The 25,925-nt window shown below is 41.5% G+C and overlaps 1 protein-coding gene across 7 annotated transcripts in view; it reads right to left on the bottom strand.

Annotated features, from left to right (window-relative positions):
• The window catches only part of LOC121276219 (serine/threonine-protein kinase 31-like), a 134,499-nt gene that overhangs the window by 12,944 nt on the left and 95,630 nt on the right, over positions 1-25,925 (bottom strand). For 4 of the 7 annotated variants that reach the window (XM_041184391.1, XM_041184392.1, XM_041184395.1 and 1 more), the window contains 9 exons: positions 25,109-25,225; positions 22,042-22,161; positions 21,324-21,455; positions 20,205-20,306; positions 13,917-13,997; positions 13,089-13,214; positions 12,729-12,854; positions 10,615-10,701; positions 7,646-7,795 (listed from right to left, as the gene is read on the bottom strand). In XM_041184391.1, the coding sequence (XP_041040325.1) occupies positions 7,646-7,795; positions 10,615-10,701; positions 12,729-12,854; positions 13,089-13,214; positions 13,917-13,997; positions 20,205-20,306; positions 21,324-21,455; positions 22,042-22,161; positions 25,109-25,225 (1,041 nt within the window). Of the gene's footprint in view, positions 1-7,645; positions 7,796-9,572; positions 9,682-10,614; positions 10,702-12,728; positions 12,855-13,088; positions 13,215-13,916; positions 13,998-20,204; positions 20,307-21,323; positions 21,456-22,041; positions 22,162-25,108; positions 25,226-25,925 lie in introns of those variants that run through there. The other 3 variants (XM_041184397.1, XM_041184393.1, XM_041184394.1) reach the window with 3 other exon arrangements.

The raw sequence follows: 25,925 nt of genomic DNA, 5'->3' as shown, positions 1-25,925 counted from the left end.
TGGCATCAGGGATGCAACATAGCATCCTGGAGTCACGTCTAAGACCGCAGAAACACCTGTCTGTTCCCCTTACTATCGAGTCTCCTACCACTGTTGCTCTTCCCCTCTTTTCGCTCCCCTACCATGCAGCTGAGCCAGTCACAGTGCCATGAGCGTGGCTGCACTCCCCAGAGGAACTGTCACTCTCACCATTTTCCAACACAGAAAAATGGTTCTGGAGCGAGATACACCCTGGAAACGCTCCTGAGCTTTGACAGAATTGGGATGGGGGTCCTCAAGTTTAACAGTAATGCAGTAGAGTCTGGAATTTTATGCTAAATTTAAGAACTTCCTGTGCTGCTAGTGTGGAGGGAAAACTTGTGATCAGACAAAACTGGGAGCGGAATGTGATACTTTGTTTACTGGTGGATTCCCAAGGAACAAAATTCAGATCTGTAGCATTGGATGCCGATCGACCTCCTGGGGGTGCGCCAGCCCGTGGGTGTAGCCGTTGTGATGCACCATCCTGAGAAGGACGCTTACATGGACATCCTTTGTGAGGGTTGGAATCAACTAAACTGGTCATATATTGACATTACACAGCCCTAGTGGCGAATATGATGTGCATTTTCCAATTGTAGGCTATGCAGGTCAATTCAACGAATCCACGCATCATTCAAGCATTCAACTGCAAAAGGGACCTAGCACTAATGCTACTTAAAGGGCCAGGCACCCAACTTGAAGGGAAGGTGATTTTGAAAAAGATCTGTTACTGCAAAGTGTCTGAAAAAGCTCCCCTGTTTTTGGAGGTGTTGCGGTGGGTTCCTGAATTTGCTAGATGTTTCTACTAGTGGGGGAATCTCAAACTAGGGGACATAGTTGCCAGAATAAGGGGACATCATTTAAAACTGAGATTTGAAGGAATTCCTTTCTCTCAGAGGGTAGTGAATGTCTGGAATTCTCTACCCCAGAGCTGTGGAAACTAGATCACTTAAAGTATTCAAAGAGGAGGTAGATTTTTGAAATATCGGGGAGTTGAGAGCTATTAGGAGCTGGCACAAAATAGGAGTTGAGGCCTGGGGCAGATCAGCCATGAGCTTATTGAATGGCAGGGCAGGTTTGAGGAGCTGAATGGCTTACTCCTGCTCCTATTTCTTATGTTCTTATATTCTGCATCCTCACAGGGATGGCAGAGCAGTAGATGAGCTGCCACACAAATGCTGCAGCACGTATGGAGCAGGGGGTGGGGGGGGGCAGCAGTAGCCTCTGGGTCTACAGCACAACAGGGAAATGGAGCAGAGGCTACAGAGAGGGCAAACTCCTCATGATGCCCTCTGGCAAGTTGCAGCCTGAATCCTTCAACACTTTTTGAATGTGACTGTGGCAGGCCAGTCGATGCCCCCAAAGTCTTGGTGTGCAAGTTCTCCTGTGTGTTGCTCCACTGGGGTCCACATTTAAGTCCTCTGTAGCAGAACTTCTGTGACCTCCAGTGAACTGATCCATAGTCATTCCGACTCGAAATGTTAACTGTTCCTCTCCGCAGATGCTGTCAGAACTGCTGAGTTTTTCCAGCTACTTTTGTTTTCGTTTCATTAAACCTGGCTTGTCTGCAGTCCACTTGCACCTGCTATCTCACCACAACTTGATCCTAATTCCATACTAGTCTTTAAGTGCCAATATCTGAGCCTGCGAGGGTCTGATCAACTGATCATCAGTGCTGTGCTGTTAACTCTCTTTCCTCCTCCCCTTGTGACTACTGTGACTGGTCACATGGCAATTCTTGAGTGTCTGAAAGCAGAAAATCAGAAAAGGAAGGTTGTATGAGGGAAGGGGGCGTGGAGTGGAGACAACATCTGTAAGCTCGCTCAACATGCCAGCCAGCAGATGATCTGGGAGTTCAGCAGGGGCAAAAAAGCAACAACATACTATCGTCCTCAATGTTCTCAGCAATGCTGAATTCAACAGATTCTGCCACGGCCAGCCTCAAGATGTGAGGAACCACCTCAATCATAGAGCTCAGGAAATGCAGGCGCCCACGTCCAATGCAACTGTGTGCTACTTGTTACGCATGAATGCTGAGTGCAACAGACTAGTGCCTGCGTGCGTTGCATGTGCAGAGTGAGAGGCTGATGGGTATATGAACATGCATTCACTGGCCTTGACTACCCACATGCAGCACTGCTGCCAGGTCCTTGGGTGCAGGTGATGGGATCCCTGGCCACCTGCTCCCAATCCTTTTTGAGGGTTGTTCTCAAGGACCTCCCAGCTTTCTGCAGTAGCATGGCAACTCTGCTGTCCACTTCCATCACTAAGACCTCAGCACCACATCCGAAAGCCTGGAACGTTCTCACTGTCCCTGGTGTTCCATTTTCTTCGATTAGAATTGCAACAATAGTATTCAACAGCAATCTCCCTTCATTCAGTGCAACTTTCCTTCAAGGGAAATAGACTGCTTCTAAGAGCATAAGGCTGATTGCACGATGTGCTACTAGTACACACTGCTTGACTCCCTGCTGAACCCAGAGGCAGTCAGCAGTGCAGTAGACACTTAACCCTCCATTGCAATAAAGGTAAATGAAGTGGCAGCACCAAATTCATTTGCTGCCTACCTCCACCAGAACTGATACAGGGAGGTGGTGAATCACTAATACTGGACCCAAAAAAGGATGTACACTAATTTTTAGTCCCTGATGTCTGTCAGCAGTGAGGGGAGAAAAGGGAATGGCTCATGTCCAACAGCTTTCCTAGTGATTAAAGCAAAATACTGCGGATGCTAGAACACTGAAATAAAAACAGAAAATGTTGGTAAAACTCAGCAGGTCTGGCAGCACCAGCGGAGAGAGAAACAGAATCAACGTTTTGAGTCCATGTGACTCCTCTTCTCTCCACAGATGCTGCCAGACCCAAGTTTTGCCAACATTTTCTGTTTTTATTTCAGCTTTCCTAGTGATTTCTGTAAACATCAAATTTGATGTTTTCTGATTATCATTGGACGTGCACTGGTGTCTGTCTTTGTGTCTCTCTCTTTCTCACAACTGTAAGAAAATATAAATATTTTATTTACTATAAAAACAGATAATAAAAGCTTTCTAAATTGAACTTAATTGTTTAAGTTTCAAAAGATAATTTATTTCTGTTACGCTAACGTGTCACTTTTGGAGAGGGTAAGGAATATTTACAATTTGGCAAGCAGGTAGCCGTCACTCCCTAGAAGCCGCCTCCCAGAAAATAGATCAGAGGTGGAAATATGCTGGCATTCTGGCACACCGGCTACTGGCACACAATTGCCACTTATCACCTTGCTCACATGGGATGAAAATGCAGCCTAATTATCTGACTTAAAATTCAGAGAGTCAAGCCATTAGCATATCATTGGTAGGTGCCTACATCAGTATTAACAGAGTTAAGGCATTCAATAGGTAGGTTGGTGAGGAGGGGGAGAAAATGGAGGATAAAGAAGATGTGGCACTGGGAGTATCAGTAATAGGTCCAGTAGAAGATTTCAGTTCAGGTAAATTAATGATCTCCTGGGATGGTAATTTCAGTGGAAAAATATTGCTTGTTTTAATGTACTGGGTTCAATCTGAAACAATACTGTGAACCCCATTTCTGCCTTTGAATATCTATATACTTTTTTCTGCAAGTGTATAAGTATTTTGGGAGCACTGGAGGCTACCAGAAATTTTGATGGACAATGTCACTCTGCTCATTCCATATATATATCAGATATCAAGCTGCAAGGGGGCAGACACAAAGAACCGTTGAATGCTGTCCTTAAAGAAACCCCAGCATATCATAGAACAGGCCACAGGCCAAGGATAACCAGTCCCAGCTGAAATAAATTCCCATTAGTTCTGCTCTGATTCTATCAAAACAGACAATTTTCTACCCGCCACAACCACCACCTCCCCACCACCACTCAGCTTTTCAAAGTTAATTGAACACAAAACAGAAGCAAGTCTGTAAATAAATCACCTTTTCTCAAATGCACACAGATATTCAGGGAAAACAAACTGGATAAAGCAATTTTTTAAAAATTCATCCCCTAACTTTCTTCAATTAATTTTGAAACATGTAATGCACAGTGGTTTAAATGGGGGATTTTAACTTTCATTTGGATTGGGAGAAACAGACATGTAGTGAATGTCTTGGGTAGTTTAATATTTATCCAATAGAGGTCACAATACAATTGAGTTCAGCATTGGATCTGAAAGGGAAAATGTGAAACAGCTACCAAGATTCTAGTTTTAAGTAATGTTGACTTCAATGGGATGAGACAGGCTGTCAGAAAAGTTAACTTAGCAAATCTATTAATGGATAAACTGGCAGAAGATCAGCTAGAGATGTTCAAGAGAGAACTTAATGTTATACAGAACCAATTTATACCTAAAGGGGATGAGGTCTAGTTACCCAAAAAAAAGCTATGAATGACAATGTCACGAAACTGTTGAGTGCGCTGAAAACAGCAAAGGCTATGGGCCCTGACAATACCCCAGCGGTAGCACTGAAGATTTGTGCTCCAGAACTATCCACACCTCTAGACAAGCTGCCCCAATTCAGCTACAACACTGGCATCTACCCAACAAAGTGGAAAATTGCACAGCTATGTTCTGCCCACCAAAAGCTGGATAATTCCAGCTAATTATTGCCCCATGAGTCTCCTCTCAAGCATCAAAGTTATGGAAGGTATTGTCAACAGTGCTCTTAAGCCAACATCCTGTTCACTGATGCTCGGGTTGAGTTTTACTAGGACAACTCAAGTCCAGACTTTAGTATAGCCTTGGTCCAAACATAGAAAAAAAAAAGAGCTAAGTTCCAGAAGTGAGAGAGAGTGACTACCCTATCATCAAGGCAGAGTGTGACATGAAGGAGCCCTAGTAAAATTGAAGCTAGTGGGAATCACTGGAAAATTCTCTACTGGACTCATATCTAGCACAAAGGAAGATGGCTGTGGTTGTCCAAAACCACTGATATCAGCCCCATCACATCACTGCAGGAGTTCCTCAGGCTAGGCCCAACCTTCTTTAATTGCTTCATCAATGGTCTTCCCTTCATCATAAAGTCCCAAATGAGGATGTTCACTGCTGATTGTACAGTGCATAAGACACTTGCCATCCTGACTTGGAAATATATTGCCGTTCTTCCATTGTTGCTGGGTCAAAACTCCACAAAGCCTTATTTCAAAGCAGTGCAAATAACTTCAACACATGGACTGCAGCAGTTCAAGCAGATGGTTCACCACCAACTTCTCAAGGGCAATTAGGGAAAAGAAAATAAATGCTGACTTCACCAGTTATGCCCAAATCCAATGAACAAATAAAAAAAGGTGACTAGTGGATAGCAGATGTCTATGGATGTTACTTACATGAGCAAACGTCCCGACATCATTGCACACTCATGCGATATTTCAGTCAGTGGGTGCGCTACTGAAGTTCATGTGCGCCCGCCGACAATTAAAAGGGCTATTAAACCCATGAATTACTCAATTAAATTACAGCTGGTGGACAGGCGATGGGCCAGGTGGCTTTTGCATCTTTTGCAAAACCTCATTCACAGGCAGAATGAGGTTTCCAACACTGACTAAAAAAAAATAAAAAATTTTAAAACTCCTTTCTCTGTTCATGTGACAGAGTCACATGTAGGCACCTTTTCCTTATTTTAAGTCTTTATTTTTAATGTCAAAAATTTTCAGCTCCCTGTGGCAGCTCTGTGCCATCAGGTAGCTTTCACTGAGCACACATGCGCAAACTTCAGTGCTCGCACTCTTCCTGCCCCCACCACAGCAGCGCTGAGATTACCAGCAGGCGTTTCATGCTGGCTGGCCGTTAACTGGCCAGGCAGCGTGAAATTGTGGTTGGGGCTCGATCACAGGCAGTGGACCATTGCACAGCCGCTCCCAGGCCCGCCTGCCTGATGAGGGGAAAATCCTGCCCCAGGGGTGAGGTTCAAATGACTGCCCTTCACATCAAGGCAGCATTTAATCAAGTGTGGCATCCCGGAGCCCTATAAAAACTAAAGTCAATGGCAGCATGGGGTAAACTCTCCACTGGTTGGAGTCATATCTAGCAAAAAGGAAGATGGTTGTGGTTGTTGAAGGTCAAACATCTCAGTTTCAGGATATCGCTGTAAGAGTCCCTCAGAATAGTATCCCAGACCCAACCATCTTCAGCCCCTACAAAACCAATCTTCCCTCCATCATAAGATCTGAAGTGGGGATGTTTGCTGATGACTATACAATGGTGGATACCATTCGTGACTCGTCAGATACTGAAGCAGTCCATGATCATATCCAGCAAGACCTGGACCACACTCAGGCTTGGGTTAATAAATAGCAAGTAACATTCGTGCCACGTAAATGCCAGGCGATGACCATCTCCAACAAGAGAGAATCTAAACAGCTCCCCTCTATATTCAATGGCATTACTGTCACTGAATCCCCCACTATCAACATGCTGTGGGGTTACCATTGACCACAGTAGCGACAAGGCTAGGAATTCTGTGGCGAATCTTACCTCCTGACTCCCCAAAGTCTATCCACCATCTGCAAGACACAAGTCAGGAGTGTGATGGAATACTCTCCAACTCCAATAACATTCAAAAAGCTCAACACCATACAGGAGAAAGCAACCTACTTGATTGGCAAATCATTCACCACCTTCAACATTCACTCCCTCCACCGTCAACCCAGAGAGGCAACAGTATGTACCATCTACAAGATGCACTGCAGTAATTCACCAAAGGTCCTTCAGCAGCACCTTCCCATGACCTCTAGCACCTCGAAGGACAAGGGCAGCAGATGCATGTGAACACCACCACCTGCAAGTTCCCCAACAAGCCACACAATCCTGACTTGGAACTATATCACCGTTCATTCACTGTTGCTGGGTCAAAATTCTGGAACTTTCTTCGTAACAGCATTTTGGGCGTATCTACACCACATTAACTGCAGCCATTCAAGGCAGCGGCTCACCATCTCAAGGGCAATTAGGCATGGTCAACGCATACTGGCCTAGCAAAGCATGCCCCCATCCTGTGAATGATTTAAAAAAAATAAACAACATTTTTCATCATGGAAGTCACATGAATACCTGCTCTAGTCTTTTGTGCCTTTTCCTGAAAATATCAAATACCAAGCCATCCTTCCCCTATTTGACTTGATTTTTGTTGTGTACAAGATTTTAAATGTTTTTCCTGTGGCATTAATACATTATCATACCCATCTTTGCAAAAGTAAACTGAAGCTCTGAATTTTTAAGCTTATTTCTAATTCCCTCTTATTATTTATTTTATCCTGTGCATGTCCGGACTTATCATGATCAGATTTAGAGATCCCCAGCCTGACTCTGCTAGCTCTGATGAAGAATTATATCAACACTGCTTTCTCTTTCAGGTGCCGATTAACCTTCTGTAAATTTTACACACTGTGTTTTTGTTTCACCACCTAGAATGATCACTGGTACAGTGAAATTCAAATAGGGTGATTTGTGGTACAGAAAAATGAAAGTCAAAAAGAGACATTTTAAATTAGCTAAAACTATTCATAAAATAAAAGAGGAAATAAAAGAATAGAAGTTTAAAAACAGTGAAATACAGAAAGAGACACCAGGTTGCAATTCTCAGAAAGTACATAATTGCAGCAAATTTTGCACCACACCCAAATACTTACAGCAGTCTTGGTAAAATCAAAGTCTCCAACAATTCCACGTTCACGGTTTACAGCAAACACATTGTGAGCATGGAGTGCGCCATGAACAATGTTTGAGTTGTGAAGTGTCTGTAGGCCAACTGCCACACCTTTCATTACGTTAGTAACCTCCTTAAAACATAAATGCAAATGGAATACATTTTAAGTAGGCAACCTGATCCGTTTATTGAAAATAGGGTAATTTTCTGAATTGATTTCTGGAAACTGATGTTATACTTATTTAATTTTGGACAGAGTATCAATTGGCAATCCGCATACAGTTTTCCAATACATACTGCTGGATGGTTAGGTTTCTCACAAAAAGTTTAAACTCAAAACTATCCTCACAATAGGAATCTACATACATATCTAAGATAAAGTAAGATTCCGAAATCTTATCACACACGAAATAAAACCAAAGCCATCTTATACGGAAACTTATCATGGCCAAGAAACAAGGTTTCAAAATAAATCTTTCAAACCCTGCATCGAGCAACGCGGTTTTCAAAATGGTGCATAGCAATTTTCAAGTTTTACTACTAGTGATGGCTTCCAGCAAAGCTTACCAGTAAGTTTGTTAAAATATTGGGCCTGCTATTTCAGAAACGTTGAGTCACCACTTTCGTGAGGGAATAATTGTGCCTATGCAAGTAATAATTACACCACCATTGCACACTTATCTATTTAATGCAATTCCTCAGCAAGAACACTGATTATGGCAGCATTTAGTATGCAGATTGACAGGAAATATAGTAGCAAAAACTAAATGAGAGAAAAAAAAGCAAAGGTTTGGTGTACATATCACTTTAGAGTATGGGCTCAGAAGTTACTTAAAATACTCTAACATTTCTTGACAATTATGGCTGCCACTTTAATGTTATCACCATTACCAAGATTGATCCTAGCTGCTCTCTTTGTTCTTTTGATGATTTTAAAGTTAAGGCATCCCAGTTACCAACTCATGGGAGTTGATACAAATTCAGTTTAGATGAAGCCATTTGTTCATTTGGTTTGGGGGGGGGGTGCGCGCACAACATAGGCAAAATGTACTTGCTACCTATCCTTAGTTGCTGTGAGGGCATTAAGAATCAACCAGCAATTCTAAAAATGCAGTCACATGTAGGCCAAACTGGGTCGTATTGACATTTCCCTTAAAAAAAACTGCAGAACCAGTTGGGTTTTTACAATATTCTGCCAGATGTTGCAGTCATTTTCTGGCATTAGCCCACTATTTACCAGATTTCAAGTTAATTTCACAATTGCTGTGCTGAGATTTGAGTTCATGATCTAGTCCAGTGCTAAATCCATGAAGCTAGTGTGCAGGAATTCGTCCCAACACCCTAGGAATCAGAACTTCCATTCTACTCCATGTTTCTATTCATAAGTTGTGATATTTAGACTAAGAATATTTTTTTAGATGCTATACAGCCTCCCAAAACCCTAAAATGACATGCACGAAGCCCAGGCATATTTCTGACAGAAGTGCACCAGCCACCAAATTGGAAAAGGGCAACAAGAACTGTCCTATACCCATGCCCAAGGAGGAAGTTAGGGGCTTTGCATATGAAACTCAAGAGCCCAACATCTGCTTCAAATCCCTGCTGCAATAGCAACTTGACCTGAAGCAGCTGGCTGCACTGAATAAAACAACCCTAAAGAGGCTTAAACTTTAAAATATTTCTAGAAACATCAGAGTCAGGCAAAGCAGATACTTACGTCTGTTCTCCGTAGCTTGTTTTTCCTGGAACAGATTGCTAGCCTGAATTAATGGAAATGTATTAAGCTAAAGGCCTGAAGCTAGAGGGGCACCACTCTGCATCAAATATGGCTGACCAGGAGTCTCTCCTGCTCTTACCATAGAAGTGCTAGCAGGTTGACAATCAACCTGTTTGGCCATGTTACGTACACACCTTCTGTGGCGATCAAGTTCTGGAGTGGGAGTCGAATCTGGAGTTTCTGTCTCAGAGGTAGGAATTCTACCAACTGCGCCAGATGGCCTCCCCAACCCTAACGGTTAACTGTAAAAAAAAAGGAATTTGGTAAAGCAACAACCCAATATCACCCCAGGATCTGACCTACCTTTTGCCAGGTTCTGATCACATTCCTCCGCCCCAAAAACACGCAACACCTAGTTCTTGATTCCAGGAGCTTGAGCTGCTAAGTGGCAAGTAACATTTCCATCACACAAGCAACCAACAATCTCCAATAAAAAAGAGCCTAAACACCTCCTCTTGACGTTAAATACCATTATAACTGCTGAATGTCCAACTGTATCCTCAATGGGGTTATCACTGACCAGAAACTCAACTGGGCTAGTCACCCAAACGCTATGGCTACCAGAGCACAATGGATATTCTACGGCGAATGGCTTACATCCCGAATCCCAAAGTTGTTCCATCACTAACAAAGCATATATGTCAGGAGTGTGGTTTTCTCCAAATGCATCAATCTTGTGGCCTACTGTGCATATCCAAAGCTTTAATATATTTCAAAATGGAGGTTGGTGTGATAGGATTTTAATATGGAGAGATACTGAATTAAATGCCTAATTTTATTATGAAGAGGAGCTAAATTAAAAACCCAATTTCCACGTGCCCTTCATAAATAGATACCACAAGACACTTGTCTTGACAACTTCACCATCTAGAGGGCGGCAGCAATCCAAAATACTTGCCCTGTGAATGTTAATGGAGAGGAGTTTGAAGTTCCAGTTGATCAGCAACATAAAGATAAGATTGCAATATCATTAAAGACCCAGTGGACAGTTTCCGGCTTCCGCTATGAGAACCATGCTGAAAGAGGTTTTGGAATTAAAATTCAATTGAATCTTATTTTTTATCTCATTGGATATTAATCCTGGAATTTATCCATGAAGTATTTTAAATAAAATTATTAACCCATTTACTTTACTCTAGGTATCAAGATCAGATTAATCACTAAATGAAACTCACGACTGAGATTAGAGGGTTGGTGGCCTGCAAAGTTTTCAAACAGCATCCTGGATAAAATGGCACCATAACGTATGTCACTGGTTCAGACTATAGGAAAAATATGAAATAGAACATGAGTTCAGTCAGCAAAAATGATCTTTACTCAGATGTAATATTTATATTTACTGATTTACTATTACTGAATGGACTGTAACAATTACACTAAGCTACATATTTATCAAAATAAAATACACAAATCATCCATCAGTACATGAAAAGGCAGATTAATATTTTTCGTAGTACTTTGTGGAGAAAAAAGGTTCTGAATTTTAGCAGTGTCCCACTGGACCATTAGCTTTTCTTTGAGACACTAGCAGACTTGCTGTGTATTTCCAGTTTTTTTAGTATATATTTCTGATTTATAGCAATTACTGTTAACATTGACAGTGACTTTGATCATGGTGTATTTTTGTTCCTTGTCCTCTTCGGTCTTTGACACAGACAAAACATTATTCCCCTCCAATGCCTTCACTCCACTGTTCAGCTCAATGGAACCACCCTGAATTGTTCCCACTCTTAATGCATGAAATCATCACCAGATTATCTCCAAAAATAGTTAGTCTTTCTGCCCCCTCAGCTTTACACTTGAGCCAAGAACCAATCCATTGTCCCCTCCTCTTACTAATGTAGCGGTGACAACATTATCCAAAGACATGGGGTTAGATTCCACATATATACTCATGGCATGCAGTTCTCTCTCTCTCTCCATTCACATTGAGGATACCCTCCATCAAGGGTACTGTGGCACTTCCACAGTGCTAAATAGGACAGGTTGGTCACCTTATTTAAGGAAGGATGTTGGAAGCAGTTCAGGGAAGGTTTACCAGACTAATACCGGGAAGGGGTGGGTTGTCTTATGAGAAAAGGCTGGACAGGCTAGGGTTGTATCCACTGGAGTTTAGAAGAGTAAGAGGTGACTTACTTGAAAATAAAAGATCCTGAAGGGTCTTGACAGGGTGGATGTGGCGAGGGTATTTCATCTTGTGGGAGAATCTAGAACTAGGGGTCACTGTTTAAAAATAAGAGGTTACCCATTTAAAACGGAGGTGAGGCAAAATTTTTTCTGAAGGTCGTGAGTCTTTGGAACTCTTCCTGAAAAGGCGGCTGAAGCAGTGTCTTTGAATATTTTTAAGGCAGAGGTGGATAGTTTCTTGGTAAGCGAGGGGGGGGTGATAGGTTTTCTGGGGTATGCGGGATGCAGATCTGAGGTTACATCAGATCAGCCATGATCTTATTAAATGGCGGAGCAGGCTCAAGGGGCCGAATGGCCTACTCTTGCTCCTTGCTCGTATTACCCTGACCCTTCCCCTGTTGCTGTGTTACGAGACTACTGGTCTGACATCCAAATATTAGTCGAGCCTCTGTTTCCTCTAGTTAAGCATTGGAAGTCCAAAGCCATCATCTCTGTACCCTCACAACTAATTCCATTCCCCTGCCACTTTGATCCCAAGCTGATCTACAGACCCAATATCATCTCCAGCAGAAAGATGTCCTATTTTCACTTTCATAACACAGGCAGTCCTGCCTCCCCCTATTTGCTGCTGTAAACCTTATCCATACTTTTGTTATATCCAGATTAAACTACTTCAATGCTCTCCTGCCAAGATTCAATTCTCCATACCCTGCAAATTTCAGTTCATCCAAAGCTCTGTTGCCTGTATTCTATCCTGCACCAAGTTCCACTTACCCAATATAAAATTCTCATCCTGGTCCCTTCATGGCCTTTACCCTCTTCATCTTTGTAACTTTAACTCAAACTCCTACAGACCTGGATTCCTCTGATTCTGACTTCTTGCGCCACCATTCATTCCTTCACTCCAGATGTGTGCTTAGTCACACATTTAAATTATCTTCACCTCTTTCCCCTCTTTTAAGACCTGCTTTAAATGCACTCTTTGACCAAGGTTTTGGTTAACAATCTTTAAATTCCCATGCTTTGTCTCTGCCTCAATTTTTGTCTGATTATGGCAAATGTTAAGCACATGGCATCTTTTCCTACTTTGAAAGCATTATATAAATGTATTTTGTTGTTGCTTTTGTCTCTCCTAGTTTATTATTAGTGCTTTTTAACCCACCTTGCAAGCAAACAAGTACAGAATAGGTAGAAGCCCAGATTCTTCTTTCAACACAGACCAAGCTTGGTGATATTTTGCAGCTCTTTCTATCATTTTGGCTTCTGTGGCAGTATCTACAGAATAGCCCTAATAAAGGAATATAGCACTTTCATCAGGGAACCCAAGAAAAAAAAACATGTCCACAACAACATAAGAGCAAGAGTTAAAGCTGTCCCCAAGCTATTTATGAATTCAGAAATAATATGGAGGGGTTGGGATGGAGGGAAAGAGGGTGCAGAGGAGGAATGGATATTCAATAGAAAGGTTGAAAGGGAATTATATTTTTAAAAAATTTACAACTCTACCTCTAACAAATATTACCTTCAAGAGGATTCTCTGGGATTTAATTTCAGAGCACACCAATGGTCGCTTGCTGCTCAGTTCTCTCATGGGTTCTGGATCAAACAAATCACGCTCTAGGCTGTCAGTGAATAGTCCAGCAGATTGCTAAAAAAAAAAAGGGGGGGCAATACCAGGGCATGTTAACGACTATGAAAAAGATACCCTCCTTCTATTTTGGTGAGGGCAGGGTCGGGGGAGGAAAATATATTGAACACCTTAAATAAAATGTTGATTTATTTTTTTTCATCTGCAAGTTACAGCCACATGTTACCATTATATCCCATCCGCAGAATTTTCAGTCCGTAACTTTAATTCATTTTTTATAACCAAACTTCCGTCATCCTTCCAATTCCACAACAGCTTGTTATGAATTAGACATTATATACTCAAGCAGCACATTAAACACATATTAGGTTACCAGGTACATAATTGACAGGGGCTGTGCAATTGTGTGTTTGGGGTCAGGGGCAAAGTTCATCTTAGGCTTGATAAGCGTTATAAAAACTTAGAATATACAAACTAGAAAACATCCTTAGGACTCTCTCTCCGATACATACAGTGAAACCATCAGTGCACATTTGCTTTTTCATTTATTAGGTTTACTTTCCCGCTTCCCTACAAAAGAGAGCTACTATATCCTAGGTCAGTCAATTTGTGCCCAGCATATTAAGTACACTCAAGTTTGATGCAGTGGCAGCATATTAGTACCATAGAAATTAATTTTCCAGTTTAAAAAAATGATTTGGAGCAATATTTTCCTCAAAAAGCATCATTATGCCTTCAAATAGACACACTCAATCTAATTACCATGTAAGTCTTGATTGCTGCTTCAGGATGGAGGACAGGAAGTTCAGGAAACCAATTCCGAACTACATTGTCAAGTTTTTCCTGAAAAGCAAAAACAGATGCATTGATCTAGAAGACTTGGCAAAATTAATGCAAGCTTAGACACATTTCCCTTAAATGCCTTAAAGATGCACATGCAATCTTGCAATTCGCATCTACAAGCCCCCATATGTAAATTCCAAGGTAAATTTCTCAATTCTTTCAGCTCTTGGAGTTGGGGTCAGAATCTTAGGGATACTCACTGGCTATAAGCAGGTTGAGGGATTATAAGAGCAAGGAGTGAACTAACTTTTAGCACAGATGCAGAGACAGGTCTACGGCTGTTGCAAGTTACAGTGACCAAATCACTTCAAGTCGTAATGCCACTTGATTTGTTTTAAAGGGTGCTTCACCTGAATCTTGATCTATGTTGATGAAAAACTCCCAATTTGTCCCCTACTTTGTCTAAAGCACCAACTAGACAAAACTACATCCAGGTCTATCCATCATTCCCATTCTGACAGTGGTTGAAAACAATAATCATGCATTTATATAGTACCTTGAATAATGTAAAACATCTCAAGATGTTTCACGGATGAATTATCAAACCACATTTGACAATAAGTCACAGAGGAATATTAGGCCAGATGGCCAAAAGCTTAGCTGAAGAGGTAGTTTTTATGTCCTCTTAGATGCTCCTTAAGGAGGCAAGGAGAGATTTAGGGAGGGAATTTCAGAGCTTAAGGTCCAGGGCTTTTGTGGGGTATGGGGGCATAATGATTACACTACTGGATTAGTGAACCAAAGGCTCAGATGAATGGTCCAGAGGTGTGGACTGGATTTAGCCACCATCATCTCCCACCATCACCCCCACCCCTCGCTACTAGGTGTGTTTTTGGTGGGAGGACAGCTAAAATATGACAGGTGGCTAGCACACTGCATTCCTGCCCACCCAACCCGGTACCCATAACACAGTTGGCCAAAATCGATAGCCTGCTCGCCTTTTTAAAATAAATAATTAACAGGTAATTGAGCTCATTAACAAACCTGGCCTAAATAATAAAGTGCCCTCACCATAAAACAGCTGGTGTGGTCAGACAGGCATGATTCAGAATGCCATCTTTTAAATAACTGTGGAAAAAAGGCAAGAAGAAAGAGGTGGTCCATCTTTTGGGGAGTGTCCTGTGCACTTCAGGTCCCCTTCCCCCCAAGATGTTACCCCCTCAGTATTCCTCCCCAGCTGGCTTTGAAAACCCACTGTCCCAGGCTCCCTGATTCCTTCCCACCCTAAAAGCCCAGGATTTAATTTAATCCAAGATTGATTGGTTCTCCGTGACCCTGCCTGCAGTCCCAGCAGTGCCCACTACCCGAGCTCTGGTGCTGCTGGGACTGCCGAACAATCTGATTAGGTGGCAGCTCCTGAAAGTAAGGCTTCCTTTCACTGAGGGGCAGAAGTCCAACTCTCAACAGCTTAAGGCCACCCGCAGTATTATTGTTGCAGGACAGTCTTATCGAGCTTCAGTCAGTGCGGGCACCAACTTTCCTTCTGGGTGGAAGTGTGCCCCCCTTCCCTAAATTTCAGCCTGTGAGTTTGAATCTCACCGTGGAGGCTGCGAAATATAAATTCAGTTAATTCAATAAGATCTGGAAGAAAAAGCTACCAGATTGTCATATTAAAAAAAAAACACCTGGTGCAATAACATATTAAAGGAAAGAAATCTGTTCTTACCCAGCCTGGCCACGTATGAGTTCAGATCCAGAGTAATATTGTTGACTCTTAACTGCTCTGTGAAATGGTTTAGAAAGCCACTAAATTGTATCTTAAGGGTAATTATGGATGGGCAATAAATGCTGACCTTGTCAGTGATGCACACATCCATGGATAAACAGAAAAGACAGCTGACTGCTGAAGGGTTCTCAAAATTAACACATTTTTCATATCATCAACAAGGATATGACTTTTGGACTTTTATGGCAGAGGACCGAACTGCTGAGTTACGTGTAGAACCCTGCAGACAGGAGGCTAGACCCATGAAGGCCTGGGACTGGACATGCCTGGGCTTGTTGAGTGCAGTGTGGATTGTTGCCTGAAGCCAGACAATGAGAGGAGACAGAATACGCATTCTTCCCTTTAAAACAATCAACCCAGAGAAATATTTTATCTTACATGAAACTAAAGCCCATCAAAATCTTGCCTGAATAATCACTACTAACTACTACTACTAACTACTAAGGCAGGAAGGCAGCAATCAATGCAATTATGTGAACTTATCAATACTCCACATATACAATGGCTTTCAGTTCAAGACTAGTTACGGGGGCAGAAAGACAATGATAAACATCATATGAGCCCATTTAAAACAACGAGACAACAATCACCTGAAGAAGCCCACCAAAATCAAACAAAGAACTAACCTTGATTTGGGCTGAGATAAGAAATTCGAAAAACAGTATAACTGGGTCACCAGTTACGAAGGTTGAGTAGTTTTTGGGGATGAGCAGTTTTGGAGCGGTTGAAGCTGAGTTTAAGTAGGGAGAGGTAGCTGAGCCAAGCGGAGGGAGGAGATCTGAAGGTTTGCAAGCCCGCAGGCAACATCACAGCGAGGGGCACGGAGTAGCAGGCTCAACCGAAGACAAGGCCGCAACCGTAGCCCTCCACGAAGATCGACTACCCACAACCGCGCCCTCCACCCAACTGAACAACCTTCGCAGATTCCACAGACTAGGACCACGTGGGGACGCCAGGCTCTAGAGGACACAAAGAGCATACCCCAAAACTGCAACCGGCTTACCTGGCTGGATTTCAAACTGTCAAGGAACCCTGGTTGGTGAGCATGATCCCTGACCTCTCCTGGTTCAATTTAGTTAGGTTTTGGGGGTGGGACAAGGGTAAGAGGATTAGTGGCGTGATTTTCACTCGTTATGCTGTGTTCCCCATTCTTAACTAAGTGTACTTTGTAGGTCTGTATAATCTCAGTGTAATCCTAATATTATAAGTTCATTTGTGGCTCCAATAAACCCAGTTTTTTTTTTCTTGCGCCAAAACCAATTGTCTGATGCACTTTGTCACAACCCCCAAATAAGTCCAAGGTCTAGAACCCAGGGAGTGGGAGCGATTTGGACCACTCAGAAGTCAGAGGTGAAGCTGACACACACCACCACCCCCTACACTTCCAATTTTTTCTGCCTCCTTAAGTGAATATGCCTGGCTTCTGTTCAGGATCTCTGTATAACAAGGAAACTAGGAAGCCAAGAGTGGCAATAAAGAACTTGCATCTCACTAAGCAGCGGCACTGCAATATTCTGCTCCAAGGTACACGACTGTGCATCAATTCTCCCCTCATCATCCCTTTACACAAGATGGATTTGGAACTGCAATATTTTATGCATGGAACTTGTGATTTCACAGACTTGTATTAATTAAAATCTACAAAACTCTTCTATCAACAATATAAATCGGATCAAGTGCATCAGAGTTAGATTGTAGTTCAGGATTATAGATTATGTTTCAGGATTATAGATCATGACTCAACACTTGAAATTCACAGAAAATTATGGTTCCAACATTAGTTGAAAGACAAATCTAATGGAAAAAACAGCAAAATACAGTACGTGCTGGAAATCTGAAACAAGAGCAGAAAATGCTGAAAACATTCAGGTCAGGCATCATCTATAGAGAAAGAGAAAAGCTTAAAGTTTCATGTAGAACCTTTTGTCAGAGCTGGAATATATTACAGATGAACTGCTTTTAAAAAGATATAAAAGAAACAGAAAGAGACGGGGAAAACAACATACAGAAGAAAAATGATGACTTGTAAAGTGACTAGATGGCGACAGGAGATGGTCAACTGATAGAAGTGATAACAAGGAAACAATGACAGAAATTGAAAATGTATACAAGAGACTGGAAATATGTGACCAATTAAAGCAGGTTGGCAAAGTGGAGAGCAAAGCATGAAAAACTAGCAAAGCAGAACACATTACAAGTGGAAAGAAGCAGACTACTGCACTGGTAGTTTACCAACTGGGGATCCCTGTCTCAATCACCAGCTCACTTCCTTCCTCATCCCTATAAGTGCTACTACATCCATTCTAATTATTTTCTCCTTTTTCCCCCCAAGTGCTGCCTGACCTATTGTGCGTTCACAAATACGATTTTGTACACTTCAAGTATTCCTTCAAATTCACTAGGAAGAATAACATTCACATAACAGTGAAATAAAACTTTTTATTTCCACATCTCCTACCTTACACTGAAACAGTGCTATTGCCAGACAGTTTATTCCAGTTTTTGTTCTTGAAAGTTAGTTATTTAAATTCAAAATAAAAGATGATGTAAACAGTATAACAAATAGATGGAACAGAAACAGAAAATGCAGGTGGCACTCAGCAGGCCGGTCAGCCTCTGGGAAGAGAACAACCAAGTTCACGTTTCAAGTATGGATCCTTCATCAGAACAAATGGGACTTATCTGCTCTGCCCATAGATGCTGAACAACCTGCTGGGCATTGCTAGCATTTTCTGATTTTGTTTGAAATTCCCAGTATTTGCAATTTTAGTCTTTTGTTGACCACAAAACTTGCCAAATTCATTAACAGAAAATGCTGGAAAAACTCAAGGTCTGAAAGCATCTGTGGAGAAAGAAAGAGTTAACATTTCAAGTCCATATGACCCTTCTTCAGAGCTAAAGAAAGTAGAAATGTGCTGAAATTTATACTGTTTAAGTGGGGTGGAGCAAGTGAAGCTGGATAGAAGGGCAGCGATAGATAGGGGCTAAAGAGAGATTGACAAAGATGTCATGAACAAAAGGACAAGGGGAGTGTTAATGGTAGTGGTAAAGGCCAGAGGTGCTGATATGGCATAGAGATAAGAAAGCAGAATGTGTGAATAGCAGAACAAGAGTCAGCATTCTGTGAAAGAACAACATGGAACAAGTAACAGATGGCACTTTTGGGAGTGGGATGGGGGGCAAGGGGCAGAGGTTGGGGAAGGATAGAAAAAGGGGGCGAGCGAAAAAGGGGGACAGGCGAGGCGGCTGGATGAGAACCAAAAGGGCAGGGGGAAGCAGACCAAAAGGGCAGGTGTGGGGTCCAAGCAGGGATCAAAAAGGGGATAAAAAGGGGTTAAAATTAAGGAATAAATGAATAAAAATAAAAATAGGTGGATAAAAAATAAAAATAAATTTTAAAAAGGAATTAAAAAAGGTGAAATGAGGAGAGAGTTCATGGTCTGAAGTTGTTGAACTCAATGTTAAGTCCCCGGAAGGCTGTCAAGTGCCTAATCGGAAGATGAGGTGCTGTTCTTCCAGTTTGCATTGGACTTCACTGGAACATTGCAGCAGACCAAGAGCGAGCATGTGGGCATGAGAGCAGTTTGGTGTGTTGAAATGGCAAGTGACAGGGTCTGGGTTATGCTTGCAGACAGACAAAAGTTGTTCCGCGAAGTGGTCACCCAATCTGTGTTTAGTCTCCCCAATGTAGAGGAGACCACATTGGGAGCAGCAAATGCAGTAGACCAAATTGAAGGAGGTGCAAGTGAAGCGCTGCTTCTCCTGAAAGGAGTGTTTGGATGGTGAGGAGGGAGGAGGTAAAGGGACAGGGTGTTGCACCTTTGTGATGGCATTGGAAGGTGCCATGGGAAGGGGATGAGATGTCAGAGGTAATGAACCAGGGTGTCCCAGAGGGAACAGTCCCTACAGAATACTGACAGGGGGATGGGGGATGAGGAGAGGATGTGTTTGGTGGTGGCATCATACTGGAGTTGGCGGAAATGGCGGAGGATGATTCTTTATACTGTTTAAGCGGAGTGGAGCAAGTGAAGCTGGATAGAAGGGCAGTTCTTTGAAAGCGGAGGCTGGTGGGGTGAAAGTTGAGGACAAGGGGGACCCTGTCAACCACATCAATGTCAATCTCTCCTTAGTCCCCACCAATCGCTGACCTTCTATCCAGCTTCACCTGTTCCACCCTCCCTTAAACAGTATAAATTTCATCACATTTCTACTTCTCTCTAGCTCTGAAGAATCATACAGACACAAAATGTTAACTTTCTCTCTCCACAGGCGCTCTCAGACCTGCTGAGTTTTACCAGCATTTTCTGTTTTTATTTCAGATTTCCAGCATCCACAGTACTTTGCTTTTATGCCCTATTCATTAATGATTTGTCTCATTAACCTACATCACAGAAGTGAACAACAGCCATTCAGTACCTAACATAAAGAAACAATAAAATAGTCTCAAATACTGCATATAAACACTGGTTCAAAATCCTTACATATTCTCTTTGCTCACAGCAGATCTCTTCATAGATGTTATCTCTAAGTCTGCGTATTTCTTCCTTCATCCCCTGCATCTTTACTTCATCATAACTGCCCAACTATAAGAAATTTTTGTAGATGTTACACAACATTCATACAAAGCAAAATAACTTATTCGTTATATACTAAATTCTAATTAATGCGCAAGATCACTTGACATCACGTTAAACTGCAGCATAGCATTTCCCATCACCATAATTCAAGCAGATTCAATTTGTATCAGGTATATCAACAGTGCCTCAAGCGAAAGATCTGGAATCCATTTACAAGGAAACAATATTTGACGTTTACAGCTGATTACTTACTGCTCCAAACTCAGACCTTCAAATCAAAAATCAGTAACACTGACTATTGATACAATGACAATTTAAAACGAGGCGTGCAGAATCTTTTTCAAATGACAGTTTGCAAGGAGTGAAATTTTATACAAGCCCAACATGCCAAAAATATTTAAATTTTATCAATGGGCAGTGTTGTTTTATAAAAAGGCAGGAGGGTTGACTATTATGCAAACGGCAAATGGACTTGTAACTCTAACTTGGCAGGTGGGTAATACAAGGCTGCAACTTCACAAAGATCTCAAAATCAACTACATTCTGAAATTTATCTCAACAGGTACTCTGGTCAGTTAGAAACCAGGCTTACTTCTTTCTTATCAACATTATTCCTGATTTCAGTTGAAAGCATTTTTATACCATGTGCAGCATATTGGAGGCTAGTTGTCTCAATCAACATTAAAAAAAACATTTATTTCGGTCATTATCACACTGCTGTGTGCAAATTGGCTGCTGTGTTTCCTACATTACAAGGGTAACCACGCTTTAAAAACGTATTACTTTACATTGGATCCAAAGTACTTTGGGACATCCTGTGGTTGTGAAAGACGCTATATAAATTAAAGTCTTTCTCTTTGTGGGCTCTCAGGACAAATTAAGGCCAGATAGCAACTGTAATAGCTTTTTAATTTATAAATGAAAGTAGGACATAGAATTCTTGCAGGTGAGCCTTATAAAGTGTGACAGACATAAATATATACTAGCTTCACCATTTAACAAGTACTCAGAATGTGTACATACATCTTCTAGATTGTTCTTTTCAACAAGTTTCCACCTCAATTGAGCTTTAAGACTCTTCACTGATCTTTTGATTGACAACAGATCTCCAACATTGGGATAAGTATTAAGCCACTGTCCAACTTGCTCCTTAAACTACAAAGGATGGAGGGCAAAGGGAAATAAAAAAATAGGAAGACACTAATTCCAAAATATCAAAAATGAAACCAGTACATTTTATAATGAATGCACCTTGAAAACTGACACAAGAGAAGAAATAAAAATATCATTTGTCACTATAAACATTGAAATATTTATTAGGCAAAGGAAAGATTATACAATAGGAAAACAAAACTACCAGTACAATTAATTTATAGCTCTGTTGGAATTTGATCAGTGATCAGATAGGAAGAAGAATCCATAATTAGCACATCAGTGTAGAATACCCTACACAGTAGTTCACAACAGAAACATTCATGAATTTCCATTGTTATTTGCAGAGTGTGCACCAAAAGTAACATTAATAGCATGCAGAAAGAACACATAATTCCTCTCCATGTTTTCAAGGTGTCCATATAAACAAACACGAAGCATTCAAAGTGAAACATATTTATGTATTAAGTAGCATATAGGAAGAAAAGTAAATTAAGTTCTAATGGATTTATTGCCAGTTTGGAACTACCACTAAAATGGATTTACAAAAAAATGAAGTCAGGTGTCGAGTATACAACAATAAATTTACCTGAACACTGGCTGCATATTTATTTTGTACAACCAGAAGGAAGTCCTGCTCCTCATTGATCTTCTTCATCAGTTTAATAAAAGCACTATGGATTATCTTCATATCAGCTTCATCTTTTTGCTTTAAAAAGAGGTAAGTTGCATTATGAGGTTACTATTCCATGACCAAAAATTCTCCTTTTCCCCAACCAGTAAAAACAACAAAATTCATATATGTTGATACACATAATGAATGTAGTTATTATTTAGTAGACAGTTACAGAAGAATATTAAACAGTTGCGCTAAAGCAGGAATTGGATTGCAATACTTTAGGGAGCAGCTCTTTCACCTCTGGAATTCTGCATCAATTCAACTCAAACTGGTAAGACGAAAGCCTCTTAAGGGTTCTAAATGAAGCGAGATTAGGAACTCAATTCAAGTCCTAGTGATTGTAGATTGCAGAGGAGAAAACTATCAATTCACAAAAAAACACACAAAAGTAATACATTCTTGAAGTATGAGCAACACTGGCAAGGCCAGCATTTATTGCTCATCCTTAATTACCTTTGGGAAGGTGGTGGTGAGCCACCTTCTTGAACCACTGCAGATGGTATAGGTACACCCACGGTGCCAAGAGGAAGGAAGGTCCAGGACTTTGACCGAGCAACAAAGGAATGGCGATATAGTTCCAAGTCAGGATAGCGTGCAACTTGTGGCGAACCTGCAAGCAATGGTGTTCCCATGTGTCTGCTGCCCTTGTCCTTCTAAGTGGCAGAAGCCATGGGTTTGGAAGGTGCTGTCAAAGGAGCCTTGGCAACTTGCTGGGGTACATCTTGTACATAGTACACACTGCTGCCATGGTACAAAGTGGTGGATAGGGTGATCAACAGAGCTTCCCAGGTGTTGCTGGAGCTGCACTCATCCAGGAAAATGGACAGTATTCCATTACATTCCTGATGTGCCTTGTAGATGGTAAACATGCTTGGGAGTCAGGAGGAAAGTTACTCGCTGGGGAATTCCCAGTATCTAATCTCCTCTTGTAGCCACAGTATTTATATGACTGGTCCAGTTAAGCTTCTGATCAATGGTAACCCGCAGGATGTTAATGGTAGGAAATTTAGCGATGGTAATGTTGTTGAACTTCAAGAGGAGGTGGTTAGGTTCCCTGTTTTTGGAAATGGTCATTCCCTGGCACTTATGTCGCACGAATGGTACTTGCCATTTATCAGCCCAAATCTGAATATTGTACAGGTCTTGCTGCATTTGGGCACGGACTGCTTCCGTACCTACAGAGTCGTGAATGGTGCTGAACGCTGCAATCACCAGCAAACATCCCCACTTCTGACCTTATGTTGGAGAGAAGTTCACTGATGAAGCTGAAGATGACTGGACCTAGGACACGACCCTTAGGAAATCCTGCAGCAAGGTAGTGGGGCTGAGATGATTGGCCTCCAGTCATCACAACCATCTTTTTTGTGCAAGGTATGACTCCAACCAGCGGAGAGTTTTCCTTCTAATTCTCATTGATTTCAATTTTGCTGAAGTTTCTTTATGCTACACTCCCTCAAATGCTGTCTTGATGTAAAGGTAAGTCACTGTCAACTCAGCTCTGGAATTCAGCCATTTTGTCCACGTTTGAACCAAGGCTCTAATGAGATCTGGAGCTGTGGGGCCCTGGTGGAACCCAAACTGCGCGTCAGTGAACAGGTTATTGCTCAGCAAGTGTCACTTGATAACATTGTTAATGACACCTCTCATCATTTTGCTGGTGATTGAGAGTAGACTGATTGGGCAGTAATTGGTCAGGTTAGATATGTCCTGCTTTTTGTGGACAGATATATTTGGGTATTCTTCCACATTATCAAATAAATGCCTGTATTGTAAACTTATTGGAATAGTTTGGCTAGTGGCGCAGCTAGGTTTGGAGCAGTAATCCTCAATGTGCCAGGTAGGATATTATCAGGATCCCTAGCTTTTGCTGTATCCAGTGCTTTCAGCCATTCTTGATATCATTTGGAGTGAATCAAATTGGCTGAAGACTGGCATCTAAGATTGTGAAAATCTTGAAAGGGGTGGAAATGGATCATTCATTTGGCACTTCTGGCAGATGATGATCACAAACACTTCAAACTCGTCTTCACATTGAGGTGCTGGGCTCCCTCATCATGCAGCATGAAGATGTTTTTGGAGCCTCTTCTGGTTAGTAATTTAATTGTCCACCACTATTCATGACTGGATGTGGCAGAGGTCTGCAGAACTCTGGTCAGATCCGTTGGTTGCGGGATGGCTTAGGTCTGTTAATCTCATGCGGTTTCTACTGTTCAACATGTAGGTAGTTGTGTGATGTAGCTTCGAAAGGTTGGCACCTTAATTTTTACATCTGCCTGGTGCTACCCCTGGCATGCTCTTCTACACTCCTCATTGAACCAAGACTTGTTGATAATGGCAGAGTGAGGGGTACACTGACCCATGAGGTTACAATTATTAGTTGAATATAATTCTACTGCTGACAATAGCCCGCAGCACTTTATGGATGTCCAGTTTTGAACTGGTAGTTCTGCCTGAATCTATCCCATTTAGCGTGGCAGTAGTGCCACACAACATGATGGATGGTGTCCTCTGTGAAGATGTAACTTCATCTCTACAAAGACTAGGCAATGGCCACTCCTACCAATATTATCATGGCATCTGCAACAGGTGGATTGGTTAAGGCAACGTCAAGGGGGTTTTTTCCTCCTGTTGGTTCTCTAACCACCAGATGCCAAGACAGTTTGATACAGGTTACGACAATGGTGGGAAGATACTTTAAATTTCAATTCAGCAATTTGCTTGAACCACATATAAACAGTTTAAACTTATGCCTAATCAGGCTTGACGATATCAACACCAAGTACAAAAAGCTTTCCATTCCCACACAAAAATTCTTAGCATGCTAGTCAAAATTATTTAAAGAGATGCTCTAGCTGGAAACAAAAATATGTTACAAAAGAAAATCTACTCTAATATGAATTCAGAAAAAAAAAACGATACTTAGTTTTCATTTATGTAACAAAAATTCTTCAAACTACAACACTAGGTGAAAACTTACTGTGGTTGAAATTTCAAGTTCTTTGCAAACATCATGTTCAGCTTGATTCAGTAAAACATCAACACCTCCAATTACCTCCATTGAGGACAATGAAGCACTAGAGTTCAGGTCAAAAAACTGGAACAAAAACAAAACAGTAACCTGAATGCTTGAGCACACATGGATCCAGTAAGCAGCCTTGAAATAATGTGAAAAAACATCTGACAAACAGCATATCACAGAAAAGGTCCAAATTAGGTACAAATCTTTCACTGATAATTAGTTGAGATATGTGAGGAATCATTTGTATTTCCATAATTCTAATATGTAATTTTAAAAAAGCAAAAAGAAATACAACACCTATATTCAACTGTTTGATTAAAATAATATATTTAAATTCTTGTTGTAAATTGGCTGAGTGACTAGAAAACAAGAATAATGGTTAATGCAAGTTTTTTGCTCTGGAGGAAGGCGTCGTCGTGGAGTTCTCAGCACCACTAGTTACAGGAACATCATCAGCTGGAGCAGCAGCCGTCTTCTCCTGAGCCAACCACTGTTCCACGGGACAGAAGAGATAGACACACAGTTCCAGTTAACAGGAGGCGATATCACCTAGCTCAGGATGCACCAGCAGACCTTTTGACACATTACTGAGCACCAGGAGGTTCAAACTCTCATGTCATGTCCAGTCATTGCTGATGTTTGCAGCCTCCTGGAAGATCTCTTCCCATGATGGTCCGGTGGCTATGCATTGTCAATGTAAATGCAAACCTGAATTTCTTCACATTCAGCTCCATCCAGGGATTTGCTGGTGACATCTATAGAATTTCCCACGTGA

Source organism: Carcharodon carcharias, chromosome 3, assembly GCF_017639515.1.
Source record: "Carcharodon carcharias isolate sCarCar2 chromosome 3, sCarCar2.pri, whole genome shotgun sequence".
Lineage (NCBI taxonomy): Eukaryota > Metazoa > Chordata > Chondrichthyes > Lamniformes > Lamnidae > Carcharodon > Carcharodon carcharias.
The sequence above is the reverse complement of the archived record's forward strand: the minus strand, read 5'-3'. Positions and strand labels throughout refer to the sequence as shown.